The 23,197-nt window shown below is 36.2% G+C and overlaps 2 protein-coding genes, 2 long non-coding RNA genes and 2 other non-coding genes across 13 annotated transcripts in view; 1 reads left to right on the plus strand and 5 right to left on the minus strand.

Annotated features, from left to right (window-relative positions):
• Nucleotides 1–2,332, minus strand: part of LOC123878067 (zinc finger protein 26-like) — a 28,473-nt gene extending 26,141 nt beyond the window's left edge. Inside the window, exons 1-2 of one of the 3 annotated variants that reach the window (XM_045925094.1) lie at nt 2,174–2,328; nt 1,473–1,636 (exon numbers count right to left, since the gene is read on the minus strand). The gene's annotated coding sequence lies outside the window, so the exon portion shown is untranslated. Of the gene's footprint in view, nt 1–1,472; nt 1,637–1,972; nt 2,136–2,173 lie in introns of those variants that run through there. The other 2 variants (XM_045925092.1, XM_045925095.1) reach the window with 2 other exon arrangements.
• LOC123878084 lies at nt 1,568–19,543 on the plus strand. Its single transcript, XR_006798740.1, has 3 exons — nt 1,568–1,580; nt 6,026–6,031; nt 19,390–19,543. It is a non-coding gene; the product is annotated as an uncharacterized LOC123878084 (long non-coding RNA).
• LOC123878071 (damage-control phosphatase ARMT1-like) lies at nt 2,628–21,824 on the minus strand. 6 transcript variants are annotated; one of them, XM_045925109.1, is made up of 16 exons: nt 20,079–20,438; nt 17,350–17,455; nt 16,412–16,629; nt 15,349–15,505; nt 12,950–13,051; nt 12,534–12,611; nt 11,951–12,025; nt 10,706–10,808; nt 10,103–10,188; nt 9,851–9,912; nt 9,690–9,754; nt 8,470–8,588; nt 7,937–8,114; nt 6,186–6,312; nt 5,526–5,613; nt 4,159–4,319 (listed from the first exon to the last, which is right to left on the minus strand). In XM_045925109.1, the coding sequence occupies exons 1-15, from the start codon at nt 20,261–20,263 to the stop codon at nt 5,532–5,534; spliced, it is 1,743 nt and encodes a 580-aa protein (XP_045781065.1). In that variant the 5' UTR covers nt 20,264–20,438; the 3' UTR covers nt 4,159–4,319; nt 5,526–5,531. The 6 variants fall into 6 exon arrangements, with proteins under 6 accessions (XP_045781067.1, XP_045781063.1, XP_045781066.1 ...); XM_045925108.1 differs by having other exon boundaries at nt 4,159–4,312; nt 5,512–5,613; XM_045925111.1 differs by lacking the exons at nt 4,159–4,319; nt 5,526–5,613; nt 6,186–6,312; nt 20,079–20,438 and adding exons at nt 2,628–2,827; nt 3,520–3,646; nt 21,593–21,824.
• LOC123878092 lies at nt 4,543–4,995 on the minus strand. The gene is made up of 2 exons (XR_006798748.1): nt 4,914–4,995; nt 4,543–4,670 (listed from the first exon to the last, which is right to left on the minus strand). It is a non-coding gene; the product is annotated as an uncharacterized LOC123878092 (long non-coding RNA).
• Trnak-uuu lies at nt 7,340–7,412 on the minus strand. Its single transcript has one exon. It is a non-coding gene; the product is annotated as a tRNA-Lys (tRNA).
• Trnak-uuu lies at nt 17,999–18,071 on the minus strand. The gene has a single exon. It is a non-coding gene; the product is annotated as a tRNA-Lys (tRNA).
• Nucleotides 21,825–23,197: the final 1,373 nt, after the last annotated feature.

Here is a 23,197-nt window from a genome sequence, read left to right on the forward strand (position 1 = left end):
CGTATAAACTGGCATCTGGGATATCTTGGGTATAGTGTCCCGTCAATTTAGCTCTGGGATCTTTAGTCAAATCTACAACAAGTCTTTGTATTGTGGTGTATAAAACTGTCCATAGAACTTCCCCACTTATTTCAAGAGCTCAAGTTTAGCTGAAATGAGGTGTTGTAAGTTTTTTGTCGTATCAGCAGGCCCTGTTTAGTAGACAGATTTTTCGTGAATACTTTTGAGTTCCTGTTCCGCTCTATAGTATCTTTAAAACGAAATTAAAGATCCATAAGTCACGTGTTTGTACAATAGAGATCTGCCAGTAGGTAGGTGCATCTGCTGAAGACTACAGTATCATTTCTGACCTTTTTCTGGCCATGAGCTTTAAAATCATAAAAAAATATTTGTTATTTTTGGACGATAGGCCGTAAAGAAATTGGACTCCACCACCTGGCAGGTTCTACCAACCTATTTATTGGAAAGGTAGGCTCTGAAATAATATATTGTAGTAGTGATTTTTTTGTTAATTATATGATAACCTAGTGGTATAATGAGCCGATTAGTTATTTTATTCACTATCATAGGTTTACGTCGCCATCAAACTAAATTTTAACATAGTTTTATTGTATACAATGTCGTATGTAAGAAAAAAAACAATGTCATATCAACGTAAAATATAGCATGTAATCATACAACAAAATTTTGAGAAATAAATGCCGAAGTAAAATGTTGTATGTATCACTTAACACAAAATTTATTATAATTCTGCAACGTAAACGGTTGTATGTCATCATACAATACTGTTTTTGGGTGTCCTCAACGACGTAAATTGTTGTATGTAATCTATACAATAGTTTAGCTTGGCATCACTATTAAATTACTAAAATACGATAATGAAATAAAAAAATGCAAACACAACCGTGACATATCAGTATCTTGAGTTACAAACATTTCATTTGAAGTCCGGCGTGATCTGTTGTATCTGTTACATACGAGGCGCAAACGTGCGACTTCACCCCACATAAAACGTTGTAAAGGTCGATATGATATTTTACGTCGTTCTCGTTTGAAAAATACAACATTATACGCCTCATAAGTACTTTAAAAAACAACATTTTTAGGTTTTTTTTTAATTGAACATATAAAATAGATAAAAATAGACATTGTTATGTAAAAAACGCAAAATGGCAATTTTGTGGCTTACAACAACTTACGTGGGAGGTGTCGACTTACTCTAAGGTTCAAATCTATGGAGTGCACTTTGACTTTGCTTAGACTTAAATTTCAGTTAAAACGAGACAGATTTATACTAGAGGTTTAACACTGTCTTAAGCCTGAGCCAAGTCAAAGTGAACTAGTGGCCACAAGTATTGGTATAGAAGTCTAAAATTGGTGATCGCAATGGATCTGAGACGGCCAAAGTGATATAAGGAACTCAAGGACCTGTACAGGCCCCAAGGTAGACAGAACAAGAAGCCCATTATTACCTTAATTGCACCAAAATGTTGGGACCATTTAGTTAATAGGTAAGTTTGGTTTAATAAAATCTTTCATAGCCCATTCCAGGTTAGCCCATTTCCATCTTTATTGAAAAAGTCTCTCAGTTCCTTTACATATTCTAATAGATAGAGCCACTTGTGTGAAAGGTGTTCTAAATAAACATCAGTTCTGTCTTTACTTTATAGCTAAACTACTAAAATTATCTTGATTTAAGTTTGGAAAAGAGATAGCTTGCATCCTGAAGATGGACTTAAGATACTTTTTAATTACAATATAATTTTATGTGGGTAAGTACATATAACTAAATTAATAATTGAATTATGTTATTAATTTTTCACAATAAATTGATTCGTAAATTATTATTTTTATGATTGTAGGTTTCAGACACTTCAACAAGAATCCCATCAATCCAATTCTCTGTTGAAAATTATGTAACAAAAACCAAGTTTCGCATAAAATAATAAAATCAAAGAATTATTGTTGTTACCATCTTAACACTTGTTGACATTCTTATCATTTTGCCTCCGTCGTTGCCTCTAATTTTAAATCTATTGCCACCATTACGAAATAATATCGAAGAAAAATTCCGAAGCTTTCTAAATGTCAGCCATTTTGCCAACATATCATTAAAATAAATCGAAATTTTAGAAAAAAATATGGTATAAACAAAGCAATTTTAGTTCTGTACCTGATAGAAGTTTCAAGTTTTCAATGAATTCTATTATTTTTTGAAGGTTTTCAGAAATTTTACAAAACACATAAGTTGTCAGCAATGATTTTCTTCACATTATCACAAGCAGCCACCATGACCACCATTACGTTTTTTAATCAGTTCCTGTGGCCTGTGCGTCACCGCTAGAGGTGTTTGCTACTTCCGGTCTGAGCTGTCACTTTTGAGTTTTGTCTATGGTGTTATGAACGATTTACACAATATCTAGTAAACGTCAATGGGTCGTGTCTCAATGCCCATGTGATGTAGCAGCATAGCAGCATTATAAAAAAGTCCTAAAAAGCTAGAATCTAGAGCCAGGAAACTAACAATAAAAAAAATTTGCTCCTCGGGCATATAGCGGCAAATTCGATTTTTTCGATTTTATAACCTTAAATAGTGAAAATCTTGTTCGCTATGTATAAAATGTAAAAACAGTCATAAACTCATTTTTATTGCAAATAATACATTGATCTCAAGATAAAGTTATATAATAATTTTGTTTATTGATCATAAAATTACTTCGGGACGGCGTGTGTAGGACAAACTTCTCCGAAGCAAGTATCACCGTAGTCAGCACACGGTCTATCGGACACCTTTAATGGTTCAGCTTTCGGGCAGAACTGGATCGTACTGGAAAGTGCAAAGTTAGTTGTGTTAGTGCATGATAGATTATTTTGTTTCATAAGTACACCTGTAATGGAAAACCACAAAAGGGTTACGATTTTAGAAGTCTATGTATGTATGTAGGTTTGTATTTATGTATGTTTCACCGTAGCGCCTAAACTACTGAGCTTATTTTGATGGATAAGGTGTCAATCGGTTCGTTATTAATTATAATTATTATGGTCCGGGTAACATACGCTATATTTTGTACGAAAAAATCGTCCTGACGGATCTTACATTCAAAAAAGTGGGGGTGTCCGAAAATATTTTTGCTATTGTATCGAGTGGGATATCAAATGAAAGAGGAAAAAATCTGAGTTCATAAAAGTAAATATACTAGTGTTAAAATATACAGAGTGATAGAAAAACAATTTGGCTACATCTGATATCTCATAGAGCCTCAATAGCTCAACGGTCGAGGAGCGGACTAATTTCCGAAAGGTCAGCGGTTCAAACCCCACCTGTTGCACTATTGTCGTACCCACTCCTAGCACAAGCTTTACGCTTAGTTGGAGGGGAAAGGGGAATATTAGTCATCTAGTCATCTATCGGCAGTTCGCGGGTAGTAGTCGGGTTTTAGTGCTGTTTATTGTACAATGCGCAGTCACACGCTTCTTGTTCAAATTGGACTACTAAAGCGTATATTTCCTTTCATATACCCATATTCGGCATTCACCATCCATTTCTCGTCGATCTTGTTCAGTTGCTCCCACTTGCCTTTAGGCAGACCGCAGACCAGCTGTGTCTTTATTGTCCTTATCGCTACAATCGGCGCCGGGATGAAACCTACGGGAATCACCATCACTTATTTAGGGATCCGTACCTCAAAAGGAAAAACGGAACCCTTCTAGGATCACTTTGTTGTCTGTCTGTCTGTTGTCTCTGTCAAGAAAACCTATAGGATACTTCCCGTTGACCTAGAATCATGAAATTTGGCAATAGGAAGGTCTTATAGCACAAGTAAAGGAAAAAATCCGAAATTGTGGTTACATCACAAAAAAAATGTGTTCATGAACCAATATAATTGGTACCTATTTATTTTCAATTATTATTTTCAAAATAAGATAACTGTACCAAGTGGGGTATCATAATATGCAAGGCCTGTAATTCCAAAACAAAGTTTTTGATTTATCAACCCTCGACGTGGACTCGCAAGTCGCAAAGGCCGGTTTTTACTATAAGATAAGATTACGAAAGTGTTTGTTTGTTGGTGTAAAATTTGGGTAAAATAAAACACATTTTTTTTAACAAAACATTTTTATTTCAACAAAGTATAAATATTAAATAATCTAGAATGGTAGTTAATAAATAATTTATTTAAATTGTGCTACATAAGCCACCTTATGATATACATAGTAATTATTACTTATGATGGTATACATAATTCTTGGAATTATTATATGTACTATTTAATTGATTGTATTAATTGATCACTCTGTGTCCACACCAAACCTGAAAGGACAGAAAAATTACAATCCCTTAAATTCTTACTTTCAATTCCTAATCTTAATCCATCCATACCTCAATATTATAAACGCGAAAGTGTCTGTCTGTCTGTCTGCTACGTTTTCACGGCTCAACCGTTGAACCGATTTTAACGAAAAGTACAGAGTTAGTTTACATCCCGAGGGCGGACATAGGCTACATTTTTTTTTTTTTTTTTTTTAATCTTTAATTTTCTGGGACTTTTGTCCGACACGGACACGCCAGCCCCATCGTAACCTAAATTACATTCTAAATAACATCGTGGAATGCAACAGATACAAGTGGAGAGATATTACTGCCTATGCAGAAATACATCAATAATAGACTTGAATCTCTCTGCTGTCGGTGTAGTTAACATACTCGTAAAACTACCCATGTCAAATCTATTAATGCTATATCTCTGCACAAGACTCTCTCTCTGCGCGCTGTATCTGCTACATTCCACTAGTACGTGCTGGACATCATCTGTCGTACCACATACTTCGCACTTGTCAGAATCAGCTTTTTTCATTAAAAATGCGAATTTCTTAGAAGGATAGTGTCCAGAACGCAACCTATGAGCTACGACTATATATTTTCTACTTAAACAAGTATTACCAAACCAAGGGAAACGAGGAGGCTGACATTGGATAGTTTTATACCAAATTCCTTTTTCCCTACTTAGGCTACATTTTATCCCGGAAAATCAGAGTTCCTACGGGATTCTTAAGGGTCTATCCGTTTAACCGACTTATACGAAATTTGGTACAGAGGTAGCTTACAGATCGGAAATTGACTTGGGCAACTTTTTATCCCGGAATAGCAGAGTTCCTACGGGATTTTAAAAAACCTAAATCCAAGCGGACGGAGTCGCGGGCATGATCTAGTACTTAATATTATGAATGTCTGTCTGTTAGCTTTTCAAGGCCCAATGGTTTATCCGATTTTGATTCAATTTGGTACAGAGTTAGCTTACATTCCGGAGACGGACATAGGCTTTTTTATCCTGGAAAAATAACGAGTTCTCTCTAAATATACTTCTGTTTAGTGATAACAGTTTTTATACAAGTCCTAAAGTTCAACTTTCATATAGTTTATTTATTTTTATAATGGCTGTGACACACAGACAGATAGACTAACTTGATGAAATTACAAGGGTATTTTAATACGGTACCCTAAAAAAGTACCTGTAGGCTGTAAATGTTCATTATAAGCAGGTATCTTCATAGTCGCCGCAAGGACTGTCCGTTTCAATCAAAGGTTCAGATTTTTCGCAAAACTGGATTACTCTGAAAAAAAGAGGTTTGGAATTTTATAATTTCTAAATTCTGGTCTGGTCAGGTGGGAGGCTTCGGCCGTGGCTAGTTACTACCTTACTGGCAAAGACGTACCGCCAAGCGGTTTGTACAATGCGGTGTAGAAACCAAATGAGTATGGGTTTAATGAAAACTGCCATACCCCTTCCAGGTTAGCCCGCATCCATCTTAGACTGCATCATCACTTACCACCAGGTGAGATATCAGTCAAGGGCTAACTTGTATCGCAATCAAGGACTAACTTGTATCTGAATAAAAAAAAAGCCAGGCGCTAGTTTATAAAATTAAAAATTTATAACAGCCCCGACAAGTTAAGGTTACATTAACTAGAAAAGAGCTGATAACTTTCGAACGGCTGAACCGATTTTATTGGATTATAGCTAAGAACACTGTCGATCAAGCCACCTTTCAAACAAAAAAAAAAAACTAAATTAAAATTGGTTTATTAGTTTAGGAGCTACGATACCACAGACAGATACACAGATACACACGTCAAACTTATAACACCCCTCTTTTTGGGTAGGGGTTTAAAAAGAATAAGTTACCCATAATCTCCTTTCTCCATCCATTTCTCATCGATCTGGTTAAGCTCCTCCCACTTCCCTTCAGGCAAACCGCATATGAGGTCCGCTTTGACGGTTCGCAGAGCTATAACCGGCGCCGGAGTGAAACCTGCAAGAGAATCATTACTATCGGTTCAGGGGTTTCTTACTATATACAGAGTGTAACCAGAACGCTAGCAAAAATGAACACAATTAATGATGATTACTGATAAGATACCATTCAAAAAACTATGATATATTTATTTAATCCTGTATTTTTTAAAAGATCACAATATATTGCAAACAAAACATCTGACTGACGCTAGAGATCAACGATCATTCCGTAAATAGGTCACTCGACCACCACCACCTACGACACGGCTCGAATCTGACTTGAATTTTGCATGCTATACTAGCATTGGATTGTGTTAAGAGTAGTATAATAATAACGCTAATTTTTTGCTAGCGTTCTGGTTACACTGTGTATAAAATTCATTTTCTATCCTTGTTTAGCAATATTAAAAAGAAAAAGATGCAGATACTTTTAATTTAGAGAAAAACAACAGACTGCCAGTATCTACAATAAAACACAAGACTATTTTTACATACAAATTACACGCTTTACATATAATATTATGAGTGTAAATTATGTAAACAGTTCTAATCTATCCACAGAAAGAAGTTTGTATAGGGCTCTCTCTGTTACGTAATCCCATACAAATGACAGAGACAAAAAGACTAACCAAACAAATGAATCTATGTTTTCGAATTGAATAACGGCTGATTACTCAAAATTTCTTTACATAAACTACAAAATGAATAATACAATAATCAATAATATTGAATTTTAAGAGAAACTTACAATTAATAATCACGTTTTATTTTTATTTTTCTTGTACTGTTTTTTGTATATTTTTATTTTTTTTAAAGGGGTTGCCACGTGCAAAAATTAAATAAATAATGAAAAATAGTAAAGTAAACTTCAAACAAGTGAAGTAAGTAAATAAACAAAATAGTATTCGCAAATAATGTTATTTAATTAAAAAATCGAATTCAATTATTGTAATTTTACTTTGAAATATTTATTATTATTTTTAAAAATAAAGAACATTAAAAAAAATATTAAGTATAAGAATAAAATATTAAAAAAGTTTAGCCGCCCGAACAGGGACTTGAACCCTGGACCCTTGGATTAAAAGTCCAATGCTCTACCGACTGAGCTATCCGGGCTACGAGAGATGGGTCGAAATAGTCAATGACACCATAACATGATGTCACAACATTTTATTTGAACAAAAATAGTTGTTTTAGCACAGCTGGGTATAATAGCCTATTTGAATTTATAAATAATTTTGAACTTTATCTTATGGTATTGTCGAGCACATGGGGTTGAATCTATTGCGTCTGTTTTATGACTAGCTGTGTCCACTTTTTATCCGAAGAGATAGGCCAAAATGTACCACTGATCATTTGAAAATCACGATTTTAAAATGGTTAGCGATATAAAATGAGTTATTGTGGCTTATTTATAACAAATTAGTTGATGCCCGCAACTTTGTCCGCTTGGATCTAGGTTTTTAAAAATCCCGTGGGAAACATTCGATTCTCAGGGATAAAAGTAGCCTGTGTTCATCCAGGATATAATCTATCTCCATTCTAAATTTCAGCTAAATCCGTCCTGCAGTTTAACGAAAGATTAACAAACATACACACAAATTTTCGCCTTTATAATATTAGTGTGATTGAATACATACCTTGCAAAGAAGGCTCAAACCCTACAGTGGGAATGCAATTCTTTTCGCACAACAGTTTCCTATAATTGAGATCCCCCTTGAATAGTAATGCCACGGCAAATTGTAGTTTTCTATACAAGTTCGGTTCGTATTTTTTCATGTCTCTATATACGTGGGGGGACGTCCAAAAATCGTCACTCTGAAAAAAAACCGGCCAAGTGAGAGTGGGACTCGCATACGAAGGGTTCCGCGCCATTCTACAAGAAATCCAAGACAATAAAATGAAATTTAACAAGTTAATGGCGGACAGCGCCATATTGATATGATTTAGTAAACTAACAAATTCACGGTCTTCAGATTATTTCCTTGACTTGTGCTATAAGACATTGTTACCTTTCATGATTCTAGATCAACCCCTAAGCCAATTTAATTAGAAAGGCAATAATGCGGATGGTTTTAGTTTTTTTACGTAGTATCATATCCGCTAGTATGAAATAAATAGATTCATTACAATTAATTTGACTTCAAAGAAAAGCAAATGAAACTGGCGTTACCATGACAACAAAGGAGCCGTCATCAATATATTTCTCCCAAGTCTCACCCAGTTGCCTCAAATTGTCCGACCTTATTACTATAGGGGGCTCCGGTTCTGATGGCGCTTCGCCCTCGGCAACTGAAATTACGACCAAATATACTATACTAGCGACCTGCCCCTGCTTTGCACGGGTAGCTTGTTAAAATTTTCGTAAGGATCTCTAATTTTTAATCAACTTCAAAAAGGAGGAGGTTCCCAATTCGACTGATGTTTTTTTTTGTATGTTTGTTATATGATTACTCCGCCATTTATGAACCGATTTTGATGATTCTTTGTTTGGTACTAAAGGTTTTTGTTTGGTTTTGGTTGGTTTGTGTGGTAGGTCATACTTCAGAGGTGGTCCCATTTTAATTTGGTGAAGATCTGATGAACATCTTCGGCGATGGAGAACGGAACTCCTCAATGGATAAGAGTACATTGCACCCGATCAATGTAGTATCTTAGTGAACAGTAGGTTTTTACCAGGCATACCATATTTGAATACACGATCACAAAACATTGTAATTTTTTTTTAATACAAATATAAAAACCGACTTCAATAACCACAAACACTAAAAATTAAAAAATAATTTAATACCGAATATACTAGAACAGACTATACCGAAATTACCGAATATATTAGAAAAAGAGTTAATGTAGTTTTATAATAATATTTTTTTGGAGTCGGTGCCAATGAGATGCCAATGTGGAGGCCCAAAACAATATCTATACTAATAAATAAAATTGAAGTGTCTGTCTGTAATTTCGAAATAACTACCTCATATTAAGCTCATAGGGTTATTTGAACGATACCATAACTGAATCACCCGGTTTTAAAATTTTTGTCTGTCTGTCTGTTTGAAAAGGCTAATCTTTGGAACGGCTGAACCGATTTTGACGGGATTTTCACAGACAAATAGAGGATTCACCAGGGCGTAACATAGGCTACTTTTTTAACCGACTTTTAAAAAGGGAGTTGTGTTTTTCTACCTATGTACATCGAAATTTCCGAGATTTCTGAACCGATTTGCGTCATTTCTTTTTTAATCGATAGAGGAACTTTGCGACATTGTTTCATAAAAAAATTGGATTCCAACTCCTCAATCCTGATGCTGCAGGGATCTGACCAATCCACGCGGGCGAAGCTGCGGGCATCAGCTAGTTAAGAATAAACGGCTCATGTGGCTTATATTGGCATACCTGGTTTGGGCTCGGGGGGTATTTCTCTACTGAAGCTGGCGGCTGCGCACGAGTTTATCACATATCTGAAATGGTATCAAAATCCAAATATTAATATTTTATTAAAGAAAAAGTATTTTTATTTGTGGTAGAAATATGTATAGTACTTCAGTTTATTTTACCTGAAATCCCTTGGAGTGACATCCGATACGAACCACGGTATCTTTTTCACGTGAAATCTAACCTGAAAAAATTACGTTATTTACCGTTACAATTCTGTTATTGGCGATTTACCGTTATAATAGGTTATTTTACATCAAGCGAGAAAAAATCTAAAAACTAAAAAAAAGTCTAAAAATCTAAGAGTTTCCACGGGATCTTTAAAAAACTAAATCCGACGAAGTCGCGGGTATCAGCTAGTCACACATAATTACCTTTTTAACAATGTTCTGCGATATAAGAAAGTGAGCTAGACACAAGTCCGTGAATAGTTCGTATCCTGCATTGTCACAGATTATATCTGAAAAGGAATAATGATAGGTATAAAATTAAAACTAGTACAATAAAATACTAATCCGTGATAGCCTAGTGGTTAAGATGTCCGCCTCCCATTCGGGAGATCGGGGGTTCGATCCCGGGCACGCACCTCTAACTTTTTGGAGCTGACTGACTGACTGACTGACTGATCTATCAACGCACAGCTCAAGCTACTGAACGGATCGGGCTGAAAGCAAGATAGCTAATATGACGTAGACATCCGCTAAGGATTTTTGAAAATTCAATCCCTGAAGGGGTAAAACTGGGGTTTGAAATTTGTGAAATCCACGCGGACGAAGCCGCGGCCATAAGCTAGTAAAAAACTTAGACTTGGGCGCGTTTGGAACCCCCGTAGCTTTAGTTTTAAGTTTACGTAATTAATTATTTATCACCACTATTTCGTATAAAGATAACAATTCTGACCATCAAAAGGTACCTATTTTGAATAAATGATTTTGAGTTTTGACTTTTTTTGAAAATCCCTCTATTTCTACACATACCAAAAGTGACGGCCTGAGGCAGTATCATTTTAGCTGGACAAGGTATCTGAGGGGGCGCTTCCGATGTCTCACCTTCCTGCTTCGCTTCCGGCGCTTCCGGGGACTGAAACACATAATCATAATCATATTTATATTTTTTGTGGGTAGCCGAGCGAGCAATAACAAATGGACAAAAATACTTACAGAATGGCTACCACGGAAAGGAAAAAGAAAAAGGGGAAGAACCAGAAGACGCTGGGGAGATTTGTTTGCACAGGTCATGGGACCGCTATGGATGCGGAACGAGAGAGACGGACTTGGAGAGAACTGTGGGAGGCCTACCCCCTAGGGCGACTTCTACCGTAAAAAACCAAATACAAATCAAAACAAAAACAAATCTTACCTACGTACACTACAATATTTGTTATACCAATTTTATAAATACACTGACAAACAATCATAAATAAATATATATTGTAATAATGACATTAGATAATATTGTAATATAATATATAGTAAGAGTTATGATATTGTTGGATTTTTCTTTTAATAATGATTATGACTAAAATATTATGTTACAAAAACTAATAAGAATGTATGTTGCATGTAATTAATTTAAAAAAAGTGTAATGAATTGAATGGTAGTAGAATAAATGGCTATTTTACTTATTTTATTTTATTTAGTACAATAGTTAGACCCGAACACAACCTGCAATATCTAAATAATTTTTAAATCATCATCATCATCAGCCTGTGGACCTCCACTGTTGGACATAGGACAATGAGCGCCACAACACCTGGTCCTCAGCTTTCCTCATCCAGCCTCTTCCCGCGGTCTCCACTCAAGGACTTTCCGGCCCCAACAGCCACCGCCTCTACGACAGGCATGGCCTGCCCACTGCCACTTCAGCTAATTTTTAAATACATACTTATATCAAAACTTGCAAAACCGGCAGGAATCGAACCTGCGTCTTTAGGGTTCGCGCCGACGACGCTCTAACCACTAACGAAATTTGTGATATGTATGTTCACTCAATACTAAAGCGACTGTTAATGCCATCTAGTAGCGACACTTTAAAGGTATCGAAACTACTTCTAAAGGCCCATATTACAAGGCAGCTCTTTGAACGAGAAATGACATGGCTTTTTACTATTACGTACTACAATATCTAATTTACTTTATTTATTTGAAACTAACTTTCGACTACAAACATTAAACAAAAGTTACAAGCTACAGTAAATAATTTTATAGTTAAAAGTTAAAACCTCGTTTTTACAAATCGGCATTCCGGCTAAAGTCGCGAGTCTGTGGCAACTGCATTTCGCTTTGAAAACCGTATTCTGAAATATTCATTTATCTATTGTAATTTTAAAGAAACTGGCCAGGTGCGAGTCGAACTCGTGCACCGAGGATTCCGTACTCGGGTTCTGATATTTTGTACGACAAATCAAAACCTATTATGCATAAAAATAGTCTCAATAGCTCAACCGGTAAAGGAGTGGACTAAAAACCGAAAGGTTGATGGTTCAAACCCCGCCTGTTGCACTATTGTCGTACCTACTCCTAGCACAAGCCTGACGCTTAGTTGGAGAGGAAAAGGGAATATTAGTCATTTAACATGGCTAATATTCTTTTATAAAAAAAAATCTGTTTTACAATGTACAGGTAAAGGCCATTCATGATCCCACTTGGTATAGTTATCTTACCTTGAAAATTGAATAGTTCAAGAACACATTTTTTTTTGTGATGTAACCACAAATTCACGGTAATTTCAGATTTTTCCCTTTACTTGAGCTACCCGTTTAGTTCATTTAATTTTATTTACATTATTTTATTAAAAACACTTACCCCTTCAATAGCTTTGCTCATACTCTCCGCTTTGGTACAAACTGTATCACAGATTTTTGCCGAGTCATCCACGAGTACCTGAAAAAATAATAGATGTCATAATATACTAACAAACACACAAACACACAACTTTGTAATCCAAACTTCCACGGGTCATACTTCCTGTCCTCCATTTAACCGATTTATATGAAATGTGATACAGTGATAGCTTGAATCTCGGAAATTGATATAGGCAATTTAACTTAAATCAAAAATCAAAGAGTACCCACAGAGTTTTTGAAAAACCTAAATCCACGCGGACGAAGTCACGGGCCACGAAGTCACGAAGTCTAGTACCTACCTAATGAAGGTAAGTTCAATACAGGTAAGTTTCAAATACAACACATACACATGCATACAATTTGAAGTCGTATTACCTTATCCTTAAGATCCACAATCATTTGTAGCGGGTCCATAATGGCGCGGGTTTCTTCGCCATTAGACAGCGACAGGTCGCATTTGTTCGACCATAGACATAGCTGAAAATTCAAGTATTCCTTAATTCCTGTATTCCTGTATACTTGAATGATATTAATGCGAAATAATTTGTCCTTCAATCAATCCGCAACAGGGCAACTAACAAAAATTTTTGGAGACCCCACTTTTTTGGATGTAACATCCGTCAGGTAGATTTTTTTTCGTATGAAATGTAGCCTATGTCACTCGGGCTATAATAAAGAATCGATTGACACCTGATTCATCAAAATCGGCTCAGTAGTTTAGACGCTACGGTGGAACACACATAAATACAAACATACATACACTGGACAGCAAATAAACCGGGCCACCCGCTACCTTGGAAGTCTGATTCGATTTTCTCAAAAAGTATAAAACTTACAACTATCAAAATTATACCTGCTGAAAGTGCATTTCATAATGATTAAAATGAATGGATATTCAATGCGATTAATCAATTATTTAAGTGTTTATTAAGGATTTTACAAGGAAGAGTCGTTTTCCAGCCATGTTAATCGTAAGTAATCATGAAATGAAAACAAAAATTAAAGCCAGAAACAAAGATAAAATTAAAAAAAAAGTTTTTGGTCAGTATTCAGTATTCCCTCCCCTTGCTTGGACAATTGCCAGCATCCTCGTATTCATCCACCTCACGAGCCTGACGATGAAATCTCAAGGAATTGCATTCCGCTCCTCTTCATTTGCAATTCGCAGCTCTGGAAGCCTTGTTGGAGCCGATATTCGGGCTCGAACCCGACGTTTCAGCTCGTCCCATAAGGGTTCTATCGAATTCAAGTCCGAGCTTCGAGCTGGCCAGTCCATTGTACTAATGCCCACGTCGCATACATACTGGGTCACCACATGAATAACGTGACGTCGTGCATTATGATGCATAAACTGGCATATTCTGCGCGATATATCCTACGTAAGGTACCACATGGTCTGCGAGGATTTCAGTAATGTAGCAATGAGATCAATCCACGTGTACGGCCCCCTGGTTCGATGAAAACTAACGCTGTACATGCGGTTAACGAGATGCCGCCCCAGATAATTACAGATCCTTCTCCATTAGCAACAGTTTCCTCGATGCAACACTGAGAATAACGTTCTCCAGGGCAACGATATTGTCTCAGACGTCGATCATTTCAATGTAGACTCACCCTGGTCTCATCAGTGAAGAGTACTTTACCCCACTGTCCTAACGTCCAGTCCCTATGCTCTCGAGTAAATTCAAGTCGTGCTTCATGGTGGGCTACCGTCAATGCTGGGCCTGTTACAGCTCTCTTTGGAGTCAGGTTCCATTCAACAAGTATCCTTCTGATGGCGTCTGGGCTTATGACCACTTGGCGTTCGTCACGCAGACTTTATTGGACTTGAACTGGGTTGAGGCGGCGATTTCGCAGAACAGAAGTTGGATATCGGACGTCGGCATTCGTACAATGGACTGGTCAGCTCGAAGCTCGGACTTGAATCCGATAGAACACTTATGGGATGAGCTGAAACGTCGGGTTCGAGCCCTGATACCTGCTCCAACAAGGCTTCCATAGCTGGGAATTGCAATTGAAGAGTATTGGAAGGCAATTCCTCGAGATTTCATCGTCAGGCTCGTGAGGTGGATGAATACGAGGATGCTGGCAGTTATCCGAGCAAGGGGAGGGAATACTGAATACTGATCAAAAACTTTTTTTTATTTTTATCTTTGTTTCTGGCTTTAATTTTTGTTTTCATTTCATGATTACTTACGATTAACATGGCTGGAAAACGGCTCTTCCTTGTAAAATCCTTAATAAACACTTAATTGATTGATTAATCGCAATGAATTTCCGTTCATTTTAATCATCATGAAATGCACTTTCTGCATGTATAATTTTGATGGTTGTAAGTTTTATACTTTTTGAGAAAATCGACTCAGACTTTCAAGGTAGCGGGTGGCCCGGTTTATTTGCTGTCCAGGTACATAGACTGCTAAAATCATAACCCTGTCTTAGGGCTTTGCCGTAGTCGGGTGAAAAAGTAATCTTTATTCTTTATTCTTTTATTTATTTGCATTCATGTTTTACATGAACAACAACACATTTACAACATGAAGCCCCGTCAGGGTGCTGCAAAGTGATTACATATAAATAAAATATCACGTATATAAAAATTAAAAAATAAAAATAAAAATTAAAAATTAAAAAATGTTATGGCAATTCCTAACTAATTTATGTCCTATTAATTATATTATTAGTCAATCTTTAAAAAAGTATCAATATTTTTTTTTTTATAACTATATCGTGTTATTGAGGTCTATTCGTTCAAAAATCTTGTCTAAACTTACCTTGAGCAAGGTTATGAAGTCCTGTTTTCGCTTGTCCTTATCGCTAGCTGGTAACATGGTGACTAGTTTGTCGGCAACTAAGCACATCGGCTCTAAGCTGTTCTTGAACGAATTGTCTTTCTGTTCGTCGAACGGATCGAAGAAACGGAGTCCCTTGCTGAAATAATTAAGGAATGTTTATTCATAATTCAAAATTCAAAATATTTTTATTCAATTAGACTTTTACAAGTACTTTTGAATCGTCAAGAGCATCTAACACTGGTTCGGAATGCCTTTCCTACCGAGAATAACCAGCAAGAAACTCGGCGGTTGCTCTTTTCAAAGATTTGATATACAATAATATGCCATATCCAGGGACGGACCGTAAGTTTTTGAGGCCCTGGGCTAATACTATTTGGGGGCCTGCCTTATCAAACAACTAATTGCTATTTTGTCAAAAAACTTTTCAATAATGATGACAGTACACGCCCCGCCGAACAGATACATGAAATCTAATCGACTTTCAACACTAAAGATCCATTGGTACCATTTTCTGGCTTCAGAGGTGTCAACTGTGAGGTAATTTAACTTAACTGTCAGGTAACTTACCTCAACTCGCACCCTTCCCTAAGCCATCTGTATACGTAACACTCGGAAAACACCCAGATATTCGTAAAGTAATACGGGCTTTCAGCATTAAAGATCCATTAGTTCCATTTCCAGGCTTCAGGGGTGTCAACTGTGAGGTAATTTAACTTAACTGTCAGGTACCTTACCTCAACTCGCACCCTTCCCTAAGCCATCTGTACACGTAACACTCGGAAAACAACTAGATGTTCGTAAAGTAATACGAACTTTCAGCATTAAAGATCCATTGGTTCCATTTCCAGGCTTCAGGGGTATCAACTGTGAGGTAATTTAACTTAACTATCAGGTAACTTACCTCAACTCGCACCCTTCCCTAAGCCATCTGTATACGCAACAATCGAAAAAGACCCAGATATTCGACTTTCAGCATTGTTGGTTCCATTTTCTGGCTTCAAGGGTGTCAACTGTGAGTTAATTTAACTACCAGGTAACTTACCTCAACTCGCATCCTTCCCTGAGCCGCCTGTACACGTAACACTCGGAAAACACCCAGATATTCGTAAAGTAATACGGACTTTCAGCATTAAAGATCCATTGGTTCCATTTTTTGGCTTCAGGGGTGTCAACTGTGAGTAGATCGTACTTTTTGTTTGTGACTAAATCGTTTTTTAGCTTCGTTATGTACTGGATCAAGCCGCGGATGTCTTCGTCCGACTACAAAACAAGATAAAGTTGAAAATTGAAAAGAACTACTATGGTCTACAACGAATCAATTGACTTGAACTTGAATTGTAACTTGCCACGGCTGAAGCCCTCCACCAGAGCAGACCAGAGATAATTTAGAAATTACTAGCTGATGCCCGCGACTTTGTTCGCGCGGATGTAGGTTTTTAAAAATCCCGTGGGAACTCTTAGACTTTCCGGGATAAAAAGTAGCCTATATGCTAATCCAGGGTATAATCTATCACCATTCGAAACTTCAGTCCAATCCGTTCAGTAGTTTTTGCATAAAGGAGTAACAAACATACACACACACACACACAAACTTTCGCCTTTATAATAAGTGTGATAGTGTGAAGTGTGATGAGATTCCACCCCTGCCGAGAAGCAATCCTTATACCTCCCACTAATACGTCTACAGCGCTCACCTCTGCGCCAGCAGGTCGTCAAATACCTATAATATCACACTTCACACAAATATTATAAAGTTTAGTAAGTTTGTGTGTATGTTTGTTACTCTTTCACGCAAAAACTACTAGACGGATTTGGCTGAAATTGCCAATGGAGGTAGATTATACCATGGATTAAGACATAGTAGGCTACTTTTTCCAAAGAGTTCCCACGGGATTAAAAAAAATGTATATCCACGCGAACGAAGTCGCGGCATCAGCTAGTTAACTACTAAACCTATAATATTATCTACTATAGACTCACCGCGTTATGCGATGACTTGATCTTTGAGCTCTCCCGCGATAAGTAATCAATGACTTTAGTCAGGATGATCGGTAGCCGTTCTTTTAACGAATAGTATGCGAAGCTCCTGAAAAAAAAAAGAATTTAGTTAAACAAACTTACCTGAACGCTTAGTATAAGTTTTTACTTCTCACTGATAGTATTCGAAAGTCGTAACAAAATACATTCAAAGTAAAATTGACCTATATATCCTTGACTTAAAGTCAAAAATTCAGTACCATTGGTTTTAATTTCGCAACGTTGCTGCTTGGAGCGGAAAATATTCACAAACTTGAGCATTAAAACAAGACAGTTAAGGCCCATGTTGAAGAGTCGTCGTGGTTTTCATACCACAAGATTAAAGGCGTAGGACTACTGTCTCTGTTTTTATAGCGTGCTTGTATAGTACGCGACAGGTCGACATGGCAATCGGGGAATGAGGCCGGGGACGCCCCGCACGTTACCCGCGCTAATCCGGTGCGGGATTTGTGCGGGACGTCCCCACACAGATTGCCATCTCGACCTGTCGCGTACTTATATAGTAACTTGTCATAAAAAATTACTGCCAGAAAAACCTCGAAAATAATATAGCTAAAAATATTTAAAAAAACATAAAATTATAAAAAGTTGCCGCCCGAACAGGGACTTGAACCCTGGACCCTTGGATTAAAAGTCCAATGCTCTACCGACTGAGCTATCCGGGCTATGAGAGATGGGTCGAAAAAGTCAATGACACCATAAAATGATGTCATACAACATACTATTTGAACAAAATTAGTTGTTTTGGCACAGCTGGGTTTATTAGCCTATTTGAATTTATAAACAATTTTGAACTTCATCTTATTATATTTGAGCTCGATGTTTTCCTAATGATGTAATTTTTTTAATTTCATTTATTTAAAGAAAATGTTGTGCCCAATTTGATGCTTATATTTTTACTAGCTGATGCCCGCGACTTCGTTCGGGTGGATGTAGGTTTTTAAAATTCCCGTGGGAACTCTTTGATTTTCCGGGATAAAAAGTAGCCTATGTGCTAATCCAGGGTATAATCTATCTTCACTCTAAATTTCAGCCCAATCCGTCCAGTAGTTTTTGCGTGAAGGAGTAACAAACATACACACACACACACGCACACACACACATACAAACTTTCTCCTTTATAATATTAGTGTGACTAGCGATGCCTGAGACTTCATTCCTGTGGATTTAGGTTTTTAATATTGTGAAACTCTTTGATTTTCTAGGATAATAAGTAGCATATGTCACTCTCCAGGTCTTTAACTATATTGATGCCAAAAATCACACCTTTCTGTTGCTCCATTGTGGCATAATTGGAGGACAAACCAATTAACAAGCACATTTTCGCATATACAAATGTTAGTAGTTATGTATTTAAAATGTAAAATCACTGTACTCCTAAATGTCACTATCTATTTGCAGAACTCTTGAATTTCAATTAAGTACTTAAATTATATCAAAATTGATTCAGCAATTTCTAAGAAATTTATAAAAGCAAACAGGTAGGTACCTGATATTAATTTTGCTAGAAATACTAAAGCAATCAAGAATGATTACTGTGGATTAATATAATGTTTTCATGCCAAGTTCTGAGATAATAATACTTTCAATCATTTTAATTCATAACTTGTACATACAAAATTATGTAAATATGTACGCAATTACTGATTACAATAAAAGTATAATCATGTAAATAAATTGTAATACAAATGCTTAGCATTTGTTATTAAATTATTATTTACACAGTTTGATATTTAATGTAATTTTACAAAATACCAGAAAATGAACAATACAAGCTTTTATTTTGAAGATTTGTATTTTGTTTTGGTTACTTCTTTTGATTGTAATTTGTAAGATTACTTTCTTTTCTTTAGAATTAAGGTGACACTAGCCATTGCTTTCTTTACACAAACGTAGGAAGGTGATTATGACATTATTTGATATTGTACGATCAAAACTAAGCATTGTATCGATTTGTCTTCTCATTATCTAGGTTTATTTAAGTCTTTAAAGTTACGAGCCTTGAAAGATTCCTATTTTAACACTAAATTTATGACAACTTTGTGCATAAATAGATAAGATTAGGAGTATGAAAATTCTAAATAATTTAACTTTAGACACAGTTCATTTATTCATTAGTTAAAATAACTTTACATTGTGACATAAATTTAGTAGTTTTTTTCAATCCTTGATTTCCCATTTAAACATGTATGCCTGAGAGTTCTCCATAAAGTTCTCATAGGTGTGTGAAGTCTGCCAATCCGCACTTAGCCAGTGTGGTAGATTATGTCCAAAACCTCTCTCATTCTGAGAGGAGTGCTCTGTAGTGAGCTGACAATGGGCAAAGTAGGCCGACATGATGATTATGAATATCTCTCTTCAGACCTAGGGCATGCTTGGAACCCTCATAGCTTTAGTTTTAAGTTGATACTATCATCATTTAGTAACTTCCTCAGCTATGTTACTTAAGTCACCTATTTGACATTCAAATGAACATTTATTACCATACTTCAATGATAGCCCAGTGGTTAGTTTAATGGCGAAGAACATCGTGAGGAAACCCGATTCATTCCTTGACCTTGACCATTCTCATTCTGAGAGACTCAGTAGTGGGCCAGTGATCAGTTGATGATGATTTCATTTTGAAAAATAGGTAAGTACCTAATTATTTTGAATGAAATATGACGACTTACTTTTTAAAAGTGCCCTGAAGTTGCATATTAAAAGGTGTCACTGTATTTAAAAACTTTGCATCTTTTTCCACCTGTATAAAAGGTCCACCATAAATAAACTCTGGCGTTGTAGAGTCATTTTCATCCTGATGGCTGGTCTGTTCCTGCACAGAGGGACTTTGCGAGCTTCCTGATGATATTTGCATTTTGATAATGTTTATATTGATTTTATATCGTTAATCAATAATTATGAGGAATTTTCCTAAACCGGATCGATGTTTTGTGTAATTTGGTGGAAAAACGCGACTGAGCAACGGAGATTTTATCACAATCACATTTTATTTTTCATTTTTCAAGTTTCCTTTCAATTTCCTTTTTTGTTTTGACAGATTGATTTGAATTTGAAAATATACGTATGGCATATTATACAGATAATACAACAGTTCAATATGTCTAGCCTAGTCGTCACGGGTAACATTGTAGCACAGAGTCGACTCGAACCGAATAATATTATAATAAAATAATGTCATGAAAATTATTAAAAAAAAAACAGGCCAAGTGCGAGTCAGACTCGCGCACTGAGGGTTCTGTACTCGGGTATTTTTTCCGGCATTTTGCACGATAAATTAAAAACTATTATAGGTACATAAAAATAAATAAAGATCTGTTTTAGAATGTATGCATAACTCTAACCCTTTCATATGATACCCCACTTGGTATAGTTATCTTAGTAACTTTGAAAATTGAAACACATTTTAATTTATTTTAACTGATGTAACCACATATTCGCCGTTTTCAGATTTATTCCTGTACTTGTGCTATAAGACCCTATAGGAAGTACCCTATAGGTTTCTTGACAGACACGACGGACGGACGGACGGACAGACAGATAGACAGACAACAAAGTGATCCTATAAGGGTTCCTTTTTTTCTTTTGAGGTATGAAACCCTGAAAACCAGCCAGGTAGGTAGGTCTTATAGCACAGGTAAGGGGAAAATCTGAAAACAGCGAATTGTTATCTACACAAAATAAAATTAATGTGTTCTTGAACAAATAAATAATTACTAGTACCTATTTTTAATTTTCAAACTAAGATAATTATACCAAGTGGCGTAAGTAGATATATCATATAAAAGGGTTTTACCTGTATGTTCTAAAACAGTTTTTTATTTAATTTTATGTAAACTATAATACTTTTTAATTTATTGTGCAAAATGTCTTTCCCCCCTTATTTCTAGTTTATCAATCAAACATCTGAAATAATTAACTATGGTCGATAAAAGTTTATGTATATTTTACAGGTAAATTAAAACCAATGCTCTATCATTGTTTTTTTTTATATTAACAACCTCTACCAAGTTTGCGTTGCTTTTGCGGTTCGGTTGCAGTACGGTCGGCTCTGTAGGTAGTACAGAACCCTCGGTGCGCGAGTCTGACTCGCACTTAGCCAGTTTTTATTTATTTAAATCATGCTTGTTGCTAGTTTATCTCACAATTTCTAGAGCTAAGCAGAACATTTCAAAAAAATACTTACATTCCAAAAATTCCACACATTTCCACATTCCTCGGCGTAACTACACGCATAACGGGTAAACTTTCGGTGTCTATAGGCCAATCGTAGGCCTTCATTGCGAACTTTTTAAGCAAATTTTAACAAGAGTAAGTACCTAAGTACAAAGTAGTATACACGTGTATGTTGGTACGTGAGGTGTAATCCAGAAATAGACGAACAGACGTGCGTTTTTCGTGGACACAAATTATAACTGACACGAGTTTTGACCGTGGATAGGAACTAAAAATAAACTGGCGATGCACAATATTATTTTGACTCTTCTAGTTTTAACTGAAAATAATTAATGATACCTACAGTATTGATTGCGCATCTAGTTTTTACTTTTTAGAGGTCCGTGCCTCAAAAGGAAAAAACTGGCCAAGTGCGAGTCCGACTCCGCGCACTGAGGGTTCCGTACTCGGGTATTTTTCCAACATTTTGCACGATAAATTAAAAGCTATTATGCATAAAAATAAATAAAAATCTGTTTTAGAATGTACAGGTGAAGCCCTTTCATATGATACCCCACTTGGTATAGTTATCTTACTTTGAAAATTGAAACATATTTTAATTTTTAATTAATTTTTATTTAATTTTAAATAAAATAATGTGACTACAAATTCGCGGTTTTCAGATTTATTCCTGTACTTGTGTTATAAGAACTACCTACCTGCCTTTCATGATTCTAGGTCAACAGGAAGTAGGTATCCTATAGGTTTCTTGACAGACACGACGGACAGACAGACAGACAACAAAGTGATCCTATAATGGTTCCGTTTTTCCTTTTGAGGTACGGAACCCTTATAGAATCACTTCGTCTGTCAAGAAAACCTATAGGGTACTTCCCGTTGACCTAGAATTATGTTTGGCAGTTACGTAGGTCTTATAGCACAAGTAGAGGAAAAATCCGAAAACAGTGAATTTGTGGTTAAATAGATCACAAAAAAATGTTTCAATTTTCAAAGTAAGATAACTATACCACGTGGAGTATCATATGAAAGGGTAAATTCTGAAACCGATTTTTAGTTATTTTTATGCAAAATAGTTTTATATTCTTCATGCAAATTGTCGGAAAAAGTTCCCGAGTACGGAACCCTCTGTGATCGAATCTGACTCGCACTTGGCCGGTTTCTCACGTTCAGTCACACTTGTTACACGAAATATGCGAGTGCAACTCATCGGGATAGTAAAATTCCTCTTGTGTCACACTGGGACCAGAGAGGAATTTTTTCCCCATTGAGTCAGTGTAAAGGTCACTGCATACGGAACGTGTTTTTTCTCGTCCCGAAAAAATTCCTCCCTGGTCCCAGTGTGTGACACAAGAGGAATTTTCCCGATGAGTTACACTCGCATATTTCGTGTGTAACAAGTGTGATTGAACGTGAGAAACCGGCCAAGTGCGAGTGAGATTCGGTCACAGAGGGTTCCGTACTCTGGAACTTTTTCCGACAATTTGCATGTCAAAAACACGTCACGTATGCAGTGACCTTTACTTACGCGGGTGTGAAAATACAAACAAAGGTCTGCAGTGAAATAAAAAAATAATGTAAATTTTAATAAAATTTATTATAGAAAACACACGCAATT

The sequence above is a fragment of the Maniola jurtina genome, chromosome 25 (genome assembly GCF_905333055.1).
Source record: "Maniola jurtina chromosome 25, ilManJurt1.1, whole genome shotgun sequence".
In the NCBI taxonomy this organism is placed as follows: domain Eukaryota; kingdom Metazoa; phylum Arthropoda; class Insecta; order Lepidoptera; family Nymphalidae; genus Maniola; species Maniola jurtina.

Coding starts and splice junctions, on each gene's coding strand:
- LOC123878071 (XM_045925107.1), bottom strand. CDS start 20,263: ATGCAAATATCATCAGGAAGCTCGCAAAGTCCCTCTGTGCAGGAACAG. Junction 17,456..20,078: donor CTTCAGGGCACTTTTAAAAA/GTAAGTCGTCAT, acceptor TTTTTTTTTCAG/GAGCTTCGCATACTATTCGT. Junction 16,630..17,349: donor TCAAGTCATCGCATAACGCG/GTGAGTCTATAG, acceptor CTTGTTTTGTAG/TCGGACGAAGACATCCGCGG.